Here is a 16,389-nt window from a genome sequence, read left to right on the forward strand (position 1 = left end):
AGCTCCAAAGTCTCTGTCTGGCAGGGCCACCAACCTCCCATTTGCCAGACCAGGTTGCCCAGGGCCCCATCCAGCCTGGCCTTGAACACCTCCAGGTACAGAGCATCCAGAACCCCTCTGGGCAGCTTGTTCCAGGACCTCACCACTCACATAGTAAAGACCTTCTCCCTAACATCCAATCTACATCTTCCCTCCTTCAACCTAAAACCATTTCCCCTTGTCCTGCTGTTATCCACCCTTTCAAAGAACTGACTCCTCTTCTGATTGTAGGCTCCCTTCAGGTACTGAAAGGCTGCAATGAGGTCACCCTACAGCCTTCTTTTCTCCAGGCTGAACAAGCCCAGCTCCCTTCAGCCTATCTTCGTAGGGGAGGTGCTCCAACCTGCAGATCATCCTCATGGCTCTCCTCTCCAACAGCTCTCTGTCTTTTTGTACTGGGAGCTCCCTATCTGGACACAGTACTCCAGTTGGGGCCTCACAAGAACAGAGCAGAGAGGGACAGTCACCTCCCTATCCCTGCTGGCCACCCCTCTCCTGATGAAGCCCAAGATACCATTTGCTTTCCGAGCTGCAAGAGCGCACTGCTGGCTCATGTTAAGTTTCTCATCCATCAGGACCTCCAGGTCCTTCTCTGCAAGACTTCTCTCAAGGACTACTCCTCCCAGTCTGTACAGATGTCTGGGATTCCTCTGGCCCTTGCACACTGCTGTGTTGATCATCACTAGGTTTACCCAGGCCCACACTTTCAAGTCTGTGCAATATTCTGGCACTTGGGAGAACCATATTTCAGAATCATTGGCATTGCTCTGTATAGAATAGATTAGTAAAAATAAATTCCACTTCATCCTATGGAAATCAGCTTCTACCAGGGAAGGGAGAAAAGTAATAACAACTGTCATATTCATACAATTACAATGCAATATCTAAGATAAGTATACACCCTGGGGGAAAAAAAAAATGTGTTAAAGTAAGATTACTTGGTCCTTACCCTCCTAAAAAGCTACTAACCACAACAAAAAGAAACAGCAATAAAATAAGACCACTGTCGTTTATCACCAGCCTAAAAAGCTAGCTGTAGTACATAATAAACATTTTTTTCTAGACCTGGAGCACACCACATACCTGAAGGTAGTCATCTGATGGCTCTTCGAACTACAAAGGCTCTAGCAAATAACACAATTAGCCTAATTTCTACTGGCAATATTATTATGCCATTATCTGTTGTAGAGTAAATTTCAACCAAGTAGAGCAAGCCAAAGATATCAAGGAACTTTTAAACACTGCTGTGTTTTACAAAGTATTTAAACTGTTGACTATAAACTAAGCCATAAATCAGTCAAAACTGCAACATTCAAGAAAAAGCAATGACAGATATAAGTGTTCGTTCTTTAACCAGAAAAACAGTTACTGCCATATGTTTGAAATTCAGTGTTGGATTATTATTATTATTTTTTTTTTTTGAGAGCGCAACATCAATAGAAATAGCCAATATTCTGCATGTTCATAGAAAAAGAAATGGAAATACAAAAGTCACATTCCACGTGTGGTAAAAGTAAAAATGAATTCTTTATATCTGAACTTCGGGAAGATTTCATTGCATTTGCTGTGTTCACTTTGTATTATAATGAGCATTTACCTTGCAGGTACACTTTGTTAACAAGCACAGTTATTTTTTTAGAGACAGACTAACCTTTAAATTGTGGTGTTTTATTTTCCAGATAGCAGATTACCAGAAAATTTAAAAGCTGTCTGAATTAAACCTGAACACCAAAGTAGACTTGAACAATTTTACTTTTAAATAATGCTTTTCTCCCTCCTTTTTTTTCACACAAGAATTCCCTCTGTGTCCTAGACCTACGATTATATATATTACTGTCAAGATACATAGAATCATAGAATCACAAAGGTTGGAAAAGACCTAAAAGATCATCCAGTCCAACCATTCACATATTATCAATAGCTCCCACTAAAACATGTCCCTCAACACAACATCCAATCGCTCCTTGAACACCCCCAGGGTTGGTGACTCCACCACCTCCCTCAGCAGTCCATTCAAGTGTCTGACCACCCTTTATGAAAAATAATATTTCCTAATGTCCAGCCTGAATCTCCCATGCCGCAGCTTGAAACCATTCTCTCTAGTCCTATCACTAATGACACGAGAGAAGGGGCCAACTCCCAGCTCACTACAACCTCCCTTCAGGAAGTTATAGAGAGCAATAAGGTCTCCCCTGAGCCTCCTCTTCTCCAGACTGAACATTCCCAGCTCCTTCAGTCTCTCCTCATATGGCCTGTGCTCCAGACCCCTCAATACAGAGACTGGATTGTTCATTGACATAGCTGTGGCCCCTCCTTCAATTAAAAGTACTGTGGGGAGAGCAGACTTCCCCATATAAATTTCCATATAAGAATCTACAGATTTAAGAATCAGTGCTGAAGAAAACATGCTACAGTGTAGATACGCAAAATGTAATTAAAGAAATTTTGTCATTGCAAGTTACACAGTTGCTTTCATTTCAGCAGTGAGAATGCTGATCCCAATTAGGGACAGCCTTCCATGTTTTCTAAACACCAAACTCTACCCATTATTACATACTGAGTTCTCATCACATTTCTGCCACGCATCCATCACTTGAAGATATTGGCACTGATACATACTCCTGGAAATGGAGATGACAACTGCTTCTGAATGCCTACATACCTAATACATTACAACTAGTAAAGACAAATTTACATTAACATATATTTTATTGTCAAGGCATAACATACAACAGGCCTAGTTTAAGGTAATTCTTCTACAGATCCATGACTCATATTTCTGCTTCTCTAGCAGGAGTCATTTGAGTTCTTATGATTCAAGCTGAAACACATCTAGGCTTCAGTGGTTATGTCATGATATTACAAGCAGACCAAAAGGAAACATCGATCACTTTATAATCATGTTGAATCCAAGATCTTTGAGTTGTCAAAAGCATTATGAATATTAGTAAATTGTGGATTCTGGATCAGAGGATAATTAACCAGGATTGAAATTACACATACAAACTATTAAAAATACTACTAGTCCAGAGCATTAAAACATGATCTGGTACACTTAACAATCACTTCAAAATCATAACTAAGACTGACTGCAGTGCTAACACAAAGTTTAGAAACATCACAGCTATAACTATGTTGAAAGTTAGTGCTGTCTGACAAATATCAGACAGCTCTTCATGATCTGTAGTGATTTAAAGAAGGCAAATTCATTTGAGTTATATGGGGGCTATCCCAGCGTCACTTGCAAACTTTAATCAAAACAGCTGTAGTTTATAGGGCTCATGTAAACGAGATATATGTTCATCAGAGTTCAGGAGTACTCATCACCATGTAAGAAGAAATAGACTTAATGAGAAGTACTCTCCTTCCCCTCACCAAGGGGAAGTTTTTTGCAGTTTTTTTTGGTCGATATTTGTTTGCTGTTTATGTGGGGCTGAGTGAGGTTTTATATATTTGACTATCCAAATCTCTTTATTACATTTCTAAAATCATTTTGATCTCATCAGTAGAATATTGTTTCAGTTCTTTTCAATTAAATAACTCAAAATCAAATCAAGTGACATTTAATGTATTGCAACAATATCCAAAAACACTGTTACTATATTAGGCAAATACTGTTTTAAATTATTACTGAACTACTCTTAATATTTGCATTACCTAAAGTTTTGTTGTATCAATCATCTATTTAAAAGAATGCATCTCTACAGGTCTCGCATTCACAGTTCATTGTAAGATTTCCCATTTTGAAGTCCAAGCATACTATTTTTCTCAGATATATACGCTCTTGCCCTTCACCCCCCCCCCCATTAATCCGATGAATGTGGATTTCCTGCTGTCAATCTAAAACATTACCACAACAATCAAGTTACCATGTAACCAACCTGAATTATTGAAACATACCAGTTTTTTCTGATGTTCTGAGAAAAACCATGTCAGATGGGATTCGCTGATTCTGAATAGAGAGGAAGAAAAAAGTACAGTTTATTCTAAGTAGAAAAAAATTGAATTCCAATCAAACATCCAGCAAGATCCTGTAATCAAAAGGTCAAACTTGGATTGAAACTCAATTAAAACAGAATTTATCAAAGCATTTTATATTCAGTATTTGCAATTCAGAAATCAATATTTTCAAAAAATTATATATTAAGCAAATGACATCTAAGCCTTTCAGATGTTCTTTAAAAGTGAATCATTAATACTCAAAGACCTGGACTGGTCTTTTTATGACTAAAACCAGTGCTTCAAGACTATAAATCACTAAATATGTTTCACTAAAATATTAAAAGTAATCTATTGAGCAAAACCCTGACAGCAGAAAAAAAAAAAGCAATGAAATTTCAAACATCAGCATTTAAGCTGTACATGCAGTATAAATCAGCTTTTACCAGGCATCCTCTTTCTCACCCCTACCATACAAACAAACACAGAGAGGAAAATGCAAGGCATGGAGCAACATTTTCCAGTTTCACATATTTACTAACCTCTCTTTTGCAAAGACAGAATTGAATAGACTTCCCTTCTTAGTATTTAAGTCATACCCAGGTCAAGTGCAACTGCAGTCCTGTATTGCCATTTCCTTTTCAAGCATTTAACTTGCTGTATCAATTCAGATTTTCATTTTTTTGCTGACTATAAAAAGTCAAATCCAAGCTTTTGTAGATTAAACAACATTGAACAATAACTGTTGTCCCACACACGTAGTCTTCTACCCAAAACTACCCAGATCCTTTCCACTCACTAATCACTCATAAACAAGGCATCTGCAAGTAAACCAGTTAAACACTGATAGCAGAGAGTTTAAGAATGAAGAACTGGGGAAGTAGAAATAAAAACAAACAAACAAAAAAATCTGACATGTCAAAACGTGAAAGATATCTAAGACTAGGAAAGTACACTGACAGGCTAAGCTGATAGGAACCAGAGTGAATGCTGAAAACAGTGATAAGAGAAAATACAGAAGAAACAAATTAATTACTATCACAACTTACATCTGATCCACTACGTATTGTCCTGTTCAATTCTGAAGCTGAACACAAAATTTTGTTTGTTTTTCATTTACAAACTTAACTCTTTCAAAAGATTCAGAGGATTAACAATGGCTAACAACTTAAAGTTAAAATATACTTCATGATATTAATTTCAGGTTACTTGTTAAAAGGATATAACACGAAGTTTCACTTCGAACAATATTTTCACACAGAAATGCAGTTCCATCTAAGAATTTCAGGATTCCGTATTAAATGCATACTTTTTTGATATTGCCTTGAAAATCACTTTATAGCTAAGGCTCATCTTTTATTTCTGAAGAGCTGAAAAGTCTCCTTAAAGAACGAGTACAAAGGAAAACTATGTATGTAGCTAACACAGCCCATGATATGACATATGTGAACCTCATGGATTTTAGCCTTGGAAATCCTTATTGAACTTCCCAACTTAAGAAGTTAAGATATTTAATGCATAAACATATCAAAACTTAATAAATTATTTTGCATTTCAATTATTATCAAACTGGAAAATTGATACTGTTAATTCAGTTGTAGCTCTATATTCTGCATAAACCAGAAGCTATAGAAAACTTCAGTTATACACTTCAGAGAAGAAACAGCAGCACAGATGGGTTTCAAACAAGAATCAAGCTAGCCTGAAAATTTCAATTCAAAGCATGAAACAATGGAACGTCTCAAATCACCAATACAGTGTATAGAATTCTGCCTGTAAATTTTACAGAGTGATTCAAACCAGAATAATGAACTGATTCATTGTATCAAAGCAGAAGATACATCTTTGTAACACCCTCACAAAAATCCTAACTACAGTTTTCCGTGATAATAATTGAAATATGTACAACGTATAGCAGCTCTAACACACTTATTCCATTGGGAAATCACAGAATTATTTGAGTTGAAAGGGACATTTAAAGATCACCTAGCCCAACTTCCCTATTATGAACAGTGACATCTACAGGTAGCACAAAGACTGACTCCAACTGTCACAGAATCTACAGGAACAGGATGGAGTCTGTATCCTTCTTTCTTACAACTCCCATTTTAGATGCTGAAAGGCCACCCTCAGGTCTTCCAGGACTCTCTTCTCTAGGCTGAACATCCTGCCAGCATGTTGACAACACAACACAGTATCATCCTAAAACTTGCTGAGAGTGTACTTGATCCCAACATTGATGTCAGTGATGAAAATATTAAAGAGCACCAGCCCTGGCCTCCATCCAGACACCGAGCCACTGACCACTGTTCTCTGGGTAAGGTCTTCAAGGTTTTCAAATGTCATTGTGAGTGCCTCAGCAACTACATCAGTCTCTTCCCTTAGGACTCCAGGATGTATCTCTCATTGGGTCCCATAGACTTTAGGGTGTTCATCCTCAGGTGGTCACAAACATGATCTTCACTTACAGTGGGAAGACCACTGCCCCCCAGCCCCTAACTTCCAACCCCTCTGCCTTAGGGATGTGTGAAGAGCAGTTGCCAGTGAAGGCTGAGGCAAAAAAGTTGTTGAGTACCTCAGCCTTCTGCTTGTCCTCTGTTACCAGCCTGCCTGCACTGCTCAGTGGGCTTGAGGGGTGTGCTCTCTTGGGCTTTCCTTTTCTTGACTGATGGACCCATAGAAGCCTTTATTGTTTTACTGTGCACCACTTGCAAAGGCCTAATTCTAGTTGAGCCTTTACATTCCTGACCCCATCTCAACAAATCCCAACAACAGGGAAAAAAAAAAAAATCCATTGGTAATGGTGATGAAAGCACTGAAAAACTGTATTTTACAGGTGAGAATTTTTTTTGACAGAAAGTACTGTCACTGCATTATTTGCATCTGTTGTAGCTTCCATGGAAACAAATAGGAGGCATTACTTTCAGAATGACCTCTGTAAGGTGATGTACTTTAACCTTTGCTTTAGCTCTTGAGTAATCACTTTAATAATAAGTGTATTTCTGACCATAAAACATCGTAGATACTACAGATGTTCTAACACTGGGCAAAGTTTTAAATTCCTACAAAGAAACACTCTTGAGAGCACCATGCAGTCACAACTGTGTCATGTTGAATAATGTTAACAAAATAAATCTCAGATTTCTTTCTACAGAAGCTGAGCTTTGAGGGAAACTGGTTCAGAAATGGAAGCAACTAAAACTGTATCTTCTACTGATTCAGTACAGTTCAACAGATATAGGCTATAGAGAAGTTAAGCCAGGAAACAAAGGAAATAAGAAACTGGAATACTCAAAACACTCAAAAATAGGATGTTTTTTGGTTTTTTTTTTTGTTTTTAAATCTGAAAACTCTACATGGTCAGCCAAAAAAAAAATTTCTAGTCACACCTTAACTGTTTAGAAAGGTAGGTAATTTTAACTCATCATTTGCAGCAATTCCCATTCATTGCTAAAAGCACAAACAGGTAGCAATTTATATGCTTGTCAACAGTATTCCCCTTGAAGATGCTGGTCACATGCAACCACAGCTGGTACAGCATATTTACTATCTTCATTACAATAGAATATCTCTCACATTTATTACACATCAAAAATACAGATTCAACCAAAAATGTTTCGTATTCAGATTTGGGAAGAAGAAAACGCAAGACAAAGGGTAACCTTACTATATATTGTCTGCAAATTAGCCCTAAAGCAACATAGAAAAAGGATGGGGAAAATGCAAGTTCAAAATTAAATATTTAATTAAATGACAATAACAATTAACCAGATAAACTGCCTTCATATAGATTAGCTATACATTTTTACAGCTTCCCTGCCAACCCTGACATAAATCCATTACACAAGTTTCAGGTTACTGGCTTCATGCCTACAAACTTCAGTTACTTCTAAACAGGCTAAAAAACTTGACCGATAGCCTTAAAATTTTGTAAAAGTAACAGCGTAGCAATCCAATATAGAATTAAATAGAAGTTCTAATAATCAGAAAGAGCTACCATGTTTTTAAAGCCATTAGCAGATTCAGTGAAGAATGCATGTTTCACTTTCACCATACTGATATTGAGTATCGGGTGAGTTTTTCAAGAATCAAGTTTTTATATCTCATAAAACCAGGCATTAGTGACATGACCATTTTCACATTTTAGTAGAAAACACACACCTTGATTTTGTCTTTTAAATGGGTTCTACTTATTTTTCCCTTCCTCTAAAGCAAATGTGTTAAAGGATTTGCATGCATTCTTCCATGTAAGTAAGGCTAGGAACTGTATTGTGATTACTTTATCTGTAAGAAAAGAATCGATTTATGACTGACATGTCTTTTTTCCATCAGGTTTTTCATATTTTGGAAATACGTAGAAAGATTCCATGTGAGTATTAGATTAAAAAAGTCACTATTATTGCTGACACTGCAAAGCAAAGATCTCCTTGCACGTATCTGATACCTAGTAACTATAAAAGATTGACTACTCAAAAACAGATGGCAAGCACACTACAAAAATCCTTAACAAACCTCATTAAGGAGAAAATTAAGTTTTGTTGTACATTGCCACAAACAGCAGCAAAATTTTAATCATGTTAATCCTTGTGTCATTTTCAACAAAAATGAAACAAGTTAAAATGACAACACATATGACTTCAAACAATCAGAAATTCATGAAGAAACTACGCAATCTCAATTACCATGCAGATGAACTGAAATGTTTATTGATTACAGTAAAGTCTGAATACACAAGTCAAAAAAACTACAAGAACGCTTTTTCTAAGTCTGAGCAGAATTAGAGCTCCAAGATAGGTGTGTTTCCATTTCTCTTAGTGTTGGCCTATGCTGATAATTACAGACTCTTTTCTAGAGATCTATGATAAGACAACAGCTAATGGAAGCCAAGTGCTTCTCTAGCTTCTGGGCCTCTATCAGAACCTCCACCTCCATCCTGGATCACCAGTTATATTGAAAAACAAGGAAATTCAGTCATTTGGCCTCTCTCCTTGCAGAAGAGGCCAAATGCCTCATTTGAAAAAATATTCTTTCATGTTATTATTATAGAATCTTTATTAATATAAACCTCTGCAGCTCAATACTCACTCTTCCAATGCCCCTACAACTGCTCATAAGCGACAAGATCCTCATGATTTTGCACTTACTGTTTTATATTATCCATTTGTTATGAACAATATACTTTTCTCATTGACTAGAATATTAATGCTTACTACTGAGTTAGAAATGAAAGAGGTGCTTTGCACCTTTTTTCTGCATTTTCCTGCTGTGTATGTTAACAATACTTGCAGTCTTTGCAAATGCTGGTTGCATTTGACTTTACACTTGAGATTAAGAAAAAAAGTTCTGCGCCCCTTTACTACTATCCAAGAGTAGCTTTTGAAGTATGATGAAGCTTACTGTTTCACATTTTAAAACCTGTTATCAGCATGCTACTAATATCTTACCTATTAAAAGCAAACATGTTATATTCTCCTCGCATGATCAGAAATTGTTCCAGTCAAAAATCTACAGTAACTAAATAACAATCAACAATTTCAGTTATCTTAAAACTTTGCATCACCTATGCATTCATAGAAAAATAATGTATCTTAAAAAACAGGACCAGGAAGCAGTATGCATTTTACAGCAAAAGGGGAATGTTTTAAAGCTAACAATACAAAATGGCTCCTAACATTTAAAAACTAATGATACTTTAACCTTTAGAGGCATTCTCCTGATCTAGTATTACCACATTACAAAATTTTTACTTGAAACTAGAGATACAATTTACTCAGAGCTAAATTGTTTCAATTACACTTAGAACTGATTCAGAACTTACATAAAAGAAAGAGGATATTCAAAGATCAAACAAAGAAAAGTTTTTCAGTTATTAGTATTTGTGATGCAGTCGCCAGTTAACCTATGGATCTTCAGCTCAAATGAGTCATTAATTTCACTGAAGAAATGCTGTTGATGCATCTTCTAGTCAAATACAACGTTAACTTGTTTCTTTGCCATTAGAGTGAGCAATTGAACATTTCACTCCTGACTGGTTCTTCGGCTTACAAGTCATACTCTGAAATTGAAAAGTGCTTACTCTAGCAAAATACACTTCTAAATAGAATTAGAAAACATTTAATTTCATTAGTTTAAGGAACTCACACATAAGCCAAAAACAAGAACAATAGAAAAAACTGTCTTGGGGGCAGGAAGGAGCTTGCGGATGAAGTATAATAGATAATAAATGCATGCATGTCACCAAGATACTCAATATCCTCATTAAAGGATATAATTTTTATATAATAAACATCAGGTTCCCACAGCATATGGTCTATATCTATATTCATCTTTATGATGAAATAAATGCTAATCATCTATCTCAAGACTGATTTATCCCCAAAGTAATTTCCCCAGTTTCAGAAATTCTATTGTAATTCAACAGGTGAATGACTCTTGGCATGTTTCAGGGAAAGTATACTCTCTTTATACTATCACTATAAACTTCTCTAAAGCAGTATAATGAATTAATTCCAGGTTTAAAGATCATGGCAAGTCTAAAAGTTTTCTTAATAAAAATCAAAATAAATACTCACTTTAAGTGTCCTGAAGAATAATTGGATTAGGCTCAGGTGATAATTAAGATAGCAAGGTAAAATACAATGCATGCCAGTCCTATATATCTGTGAATGTTTATCTTGTCTATGCTAGCATATCCTGCTCAGAGGTTCTCAACAAGACATCAGGTACAGATAGCACATAAAAAGTGTAAGGGGGTGAGAGGGGAGGGAATGTGAGCAGAACATAGTACTAACTACAAAGAAAGAAAGAAAACAGTAGTTTTCCCCAAAACAAACAAGGGTTTTCTTTTATGTGGCTGAACAAAGACTATGACAAATCATGAGGTCTCTAAATTCTCTAAGAAAAAGGAAAGATATGTACAACCAAAACAAATGTAAAACAAATAATGAGGGGAGTATATCTGCTCAAGGTGTTTTCCTTCAATAAAAAGTCATTTACTAAATAGTAATAAACCCATACAGAAGTCGAGAAAAATCAAGTCACTGACAAGGTTCCACATTCTTCTGCGTATCTACAACTTGCCCCACAACACCTCAAACAAAACTGGATACACGGACACAAACTTCAACTGAAAGTAACTTGCTAGGATTAAGGGATTAGAGCTTTTGTACAGAGCAAAATGGAAATCATTTTTCATCACTAAGAAAGTAAGTCACCCTTCCAAAATTAATTTATGCATTTTTCTTAGGTTTTTTTTTGTTTTGTTTTGTTTTTTCTTTTAACAAGAAAAATAAGTCAACTTTGAGGTTACAATAGCTTCTTAGCTTCCTACAGCATGGTATGACAGGGAATTTAAACCACATACCTAACCTACAAGGAAATTTTCTCATTATAGGAAGACCAGAGCTTGCATTAAGATCTCTTTACAGATGAGTTTTACCTAGATTACTTCCTAAAACAAACCAACTAAAGTAAACAGCACTCTTTATTATGATACTAACATTAAGGAAAAAGGAAGCTCACAGCTCTCATCCACCATCTACAGCATCTACAGTCACAGTAACTTGAAAGATTCCCCTCCACTCCCTTTTTTAAAAACACAGATATGTATACAGCTTATTCTAGAAGGCTTCAGACATCAATAAAAAGATTTGAAGGAAGGTACTAGAAGAAAGGCATTGGTAGTCAGTCAACTTAATACGCCCACCTAGGAATGCACAAGCCAAAGAATATCATTCAGTAACTGCATACCTTTCACTAGTTAAGCTTAAGCATATTCCAATTTATAAGATATAAGGGCTTACATCCAATTAAGCTTATAATTAAATCCAAAAAGAGACTTCAAGTTTATCAAATAAGACTCAAACTAAAATATTACTTACTTAGTACTTCACAGATAAGTACCTCAATATACTTCTCTCCAGAAGATAATTAGCACATTAATAATCTTTAGTCTCTAAAATATATTTTAAAAGTATCAACCTTTTCCACTATGATGAGGTCTCCAACTTGTATGTCTGAACTCTTAACTTGCACTTTACCTTAAAAGAAAAAAAAAAAAGAATATTAATGCCTGCCTATGTTGATTACAAAGAGTCATAAAAATATAAATGCAAGATGTACTTCAAGATATTACTGTTTGGTAAAAAAGTTACAATTTATACAAAACTGATATTTGAAGAAAATACTAATAAATAGATATAATCTCTAAATAGATCATTAATTATGAGGTTTTGAAAGTGTATAGTCTTGAAAGTGTATATAATCAGCTACTGAAATAGTATTGGAGAGATACTGGAGTCTGATAAACAATATCAATAATTGAGTTACAGAACTGGAAAAAAATGATGATTTTGCATCACCTACTATGCACCACCCCTATGACACGTCAAAAGTGGCTAGGCTTAGTCACAAAGCATCTTACACACAAGTTGTTGATAACTGGGCTTTGACCAACAGGTAGCTTTACTCAGTCATAGATATCATTGACAACTGGCACTGCCTGACCCTTGTTGGAAATAACAGTAGAAAAGAGGCAAGTTGTAAGTCAGAAAAAATGCCTAAGTACTTCATTTTAGGAAATAAAAATAACAATCTGAGATTTGTCACTTGCTGGAGCTGCCCATTCAGTAACCCCTGTGAACAACCCATCCAAAAACGGACAGCACACATCAATTTTAATTTTGTATTCTTTGTAGGGAAGTTCATATTTTTTTTATGACGGTTAATGTTAATATTATTATCTGAAAGGATGAGGAGAGGTTAAGCTACTGACCGAAACATGTAACTGTTTACTAGAATTGAGGACTTATTGAGGACTTCTAGACACAGACCCTTGCTATAACTTCAGGAAGAGTTGCTTCCCTGAGTTAAACACAGCAAAACCACAGGAAAAGATAAATAAATAAATCACCCTATAGACAAGCTACAAATCATCCTCTTCCAAGATACGTAAGAAGCAGTAAATTCAGATGTGTTAACTCAGGTTTATAAATATATATGCACACATACATTTTTTACATGTGTATATACACACATACAGCCTGGTGAGTTAAAACATACATCCATACAAGATCTTTCCCCATCAGAAGCAGTAGGTATCTTGTTAAGCATGTCAAAACACAGTCTTAAGAAATTAAAAATCAAGCCGAATGAATTACAGAAAAGATGGCCCACAGAAACACAGCAGAAGCAGCAATCAGCAGTAAGTAGTATTATGGATAGCAGATTAGTGTACATTCTATCATTTCTCACTCATAAGATGTATAAATGAAACTGAGGTAGGTCCCAAATCCTCACTGTAATTCTCAATGAAGAGAGATCTGGCAGTTACTTTCACAAAACTCCTACATTATACTACCTGTGATTGAATGTATACTATAATCAAAGAGAAAAATAACTGAAGTCATATTTAATGCAAAAACAGCAGTTTCAGTTTATTTGATGAATTTATTCCTAAAATTGATCTAATTTTCAGTATGCTTTCCAAAACATTAGCACTTCCAAGACAAGGAAATAATGTCAGTGGAGATCAGAACTATCATTTTGGCCTGTCTGCATATTTTGGGAAACATGTCTTTGTTACTGAAAATCCTTTAAAACAATCCAATTGTTTTAGTTGCCAAACACGTCCTTTCATCCCCTTCTTTAACATTTAACCAATCACATCTTCAGTCAGTCTGACTCCCAGTCTCATCATAACCTGTGAAGGGAATAGCAGAACTGCTGATTATAAAAGCAGTAGCAAGAAGCATGAGTATCCTACAGAAGTATTTTACAACTGGGATGGGAGTCAAGTTAGTATCAATCTCACAAGTCAACAGATTTCGACTGCTTATCTATAAAGGGAATTCACAGGTCTGCACCAAGTCCCAAGTTTTGACAAGAGGTGAACAGCATATATCAAAACAAATGATAATGTTTAATTTGTTTACTGTTATCTTTTCCAAAAGTCTAGAACTTCTTATTTTGTTTTCAATTTATCTCCTGAGAATTTCCTAATAGACACAACAATCCAAGTATTTAATGCTATGTTGCATCTCAGAACTATGCCACCTACACAGCTGTATGTGACTAAAGCTATTCTGCAATATTAACCAAATGAAACTAACAGCAATTACATCAAATTGAACAACTGAAATCTCCAGTCATGTTTTAAAAGCATCTAAAGTAAAGACCAAAAGAGACTAACTTTTGGATGACAAGGTAAAACTTCCATATCATTCTAAAGCAGACAAAGCAAAGATTCCAAGAACAAGGTACACCAACATGAACCTAGACATCATCTTTGTTGTAAGTTGCCTAGTAATTTGGGGAATTTCACACAGCAAATACAAAAGTTTCCTTAATAGACAGTTCTCTAGGTGACTAACACTTTGGAATACCTACTTTATAATGCACTTACATATCTTGTTGGAAGAGTCTGGTTATAAATATGGAAGCCTATAACATAAGAACTATACCTACAATGAATCTGAACAACAGGACACATTCCACTAAAAACTAAATGATTCAGTGTGGCAGTAATTAAAAAAGTAGCTTTAGATTTGGAAAAGCTGGCAAATAATGCCTTCCTCTAGATCAGCAAAAAGGAGAATCATGAGATAACACCTCAGAGAATATTAAAATATTACAGATCAGTAAAGATGCACTTGCAGAAAAAACTCACTATGCTATTTGCTTCATAAACTATTCTTGCTAACTATTTTTTTCATTAGAAACATCTCTGTAGCAAAACACTCTTCATCACCTGTGTAATTACTAATAACATCCAAAGCTATCAGAGGTGGCTGCACATACAGACTTCGTAGTCCACCAAAGTGCAAGGCTTTTGCCTAAAGCCACAAAAAGAACTATGCAGAATTGGAATACTGGAACATACCTGTAGGGATTCATTACACTCTCAAGATAGTCTTCTGAAAAGCACTGAAATTATTTGAAAAAAACTGATAAACTTCTCACATGTGCTAAGTATTTCACATAATTTAAAAACTAAGTAAACAAAACAATGAGTTATGTGTATTAGAAAGGACTTTATTAATGAGCATCTCTTTGAGTAGGAAAACTGAAAGAATAGCTGCCTCTGAGAGACCTTGAAAATAATTTCAAAATGCTCATACAGTCATAGACACCAGGGTTGGAAAAAACCTACAAGATCATCCAGTCCAACCGTTCACCTATTACCAATAGCTCCCACTAAACCATGTCCCTCAACACAACATCCAATCGTTCCCTGAACACCCCCAGGGTCGGTGACTCCACCACCTCCCTGGGCAGTCCATTCCAGTGCCTCACCACCTTTCAGAGAAGTAATATTTCCTAATGTCCAGCCTGAATCTCCCCTGCCACAGCTTGAAGCCATTCTCTCTAGTCCTATCACTAATGACATGAGAAAAGAGGCCAACTCCCAGCTCACTACAACCTCCCTTCAGTTATAGAGTTTTATATAGAAGTTATAGACAGCAACAACATCTCCCCAGAGCCTCCTCTTCTCCATCTTACACATTGTATCTGAAGTACTGTCTGAAAAGATTGCTTTTGGAACTGGTAACAGAGATTATTTCTAAGCAGTAAATACCAAGCTCTGGAAAACAGTCAAGTTTAAACAATGTCAAAGTTTTACCTACTATATATTAGCTTCAGCAGTCAACACAATTAGAGTACACACAATATAATGGGGAACTGAAAGAAAGTCTGCATTAAGTTACAGTGATGATGATTTTTTCAGCGAAAATGCTGTCCTCAAGTCCTTCTTTCAAACTCTGTTTTACTTAGCAAACTGAGATTAGTCTTAAGCCACTAATTTAGAGAATTTAGAGTTCTAGAGATGCTTCATAGTTGACATTTCCTCTCTTCCAGCTTCTTTTTAATTTTTTTAAATTAAGTTCTAAGTTTTCGTGTTGCTTAGAGCTTCCCTGATCAACCACATTAAATTGATACAATGCTTTAAAAAACGTGCATGTTCCAAATGATCTAAATACCAGGAACAATCTGTAGGTTTGAAACACTGCAAGCACTAATGACCTAACATTTCTCTAGATTCAGAAATATGTTCTTCTAAATGCAGTTCATTTTAAGAAGCATAAGAATGACCTGTACTAGAAGAGCTGAAGTTCTACTTTAAGAAGTTCCAATACAGATCTTAGTTAACTACAGCATTACAATAATTATTGCGGCATTCTGACAAAAATCTGGATTTTAAAATCACAGATAACTCAGGTGTAAATGACTCAAACTGAATGTTCATTAACAGAGAATAATTTGAAACTTAAAAGAAGGTCAACTGAGATAAAAGCTTCAGCAATGTAGCATTTTACAAGCACAGTGTAAACAGAATTTAAAAGTTAAAGAAATTATTTGTGTTACTCTAACTCCCTACAAGATTTCTCAGTGCTCAGATTTTAAAGGAAGCAT

The 16,389-nt window shown here is 35.6% G+C and overlaps 1 protein-coding gene across 8 annotated transcripts in view; it reads right to left on the reverse strand.

Annotated features, from left to right (window-relative positions):
- The window catches only part of ATP9B (ATPase phospholipid transporting 9B), a 150,682-nt gene that overhangs the window by 102,667 nt on the left and 31,626 nt on the right, over nucleotides 1-16,389 (reverse strand). For 4 of the 8 annotated variants that reach the window (XR_001553320.2, XR_014942688.1, XM_015854784.2 and 1 more), the window contains exons 6-7: nucleotides 11,959-12,017; nucleotides 3,940-3,991 (exon numbers count right to left, since the gene is read on the reverse strand). The exons of 2 other annotated variants lie outside the window; for them this stretch is intronic. Coding sequence is in view for 4 of the 6 variants with exons in the window: in XM_015854784.2 (XP_015710270.2) it covers nucleotides 3,940-3,991; nucleotides 11,959-12,017 (111 nt within the window). In the remaining 2 variants the exon portion in view is untranslated. The remainder of the gene's footprint in view (nucleotides 1-3,939; nucleotides 3,992-11,958; nucleotides 12,018-16,389) is intronic. 2 more of the 8 variants (XM_085537713.1, XM_085537712.1) reach the window with 1 other exon arrangement.

The sequence above is a fragment of the Coturnix japonica genome, chromosome 2, assembly GCF_054131305.1.
Source record: "Coturnix japonica strain WE chromosome 2, WE-NBRP24, whole genome shotgun sequence".
In the NCBI taxonomy this organism is placed as follows: domain Eukaryota; kingdom Metazoa; phylum Chordata; class Aves; order Galliformes; family Phasianidae; genus Coturnix; species Coturnix japonica.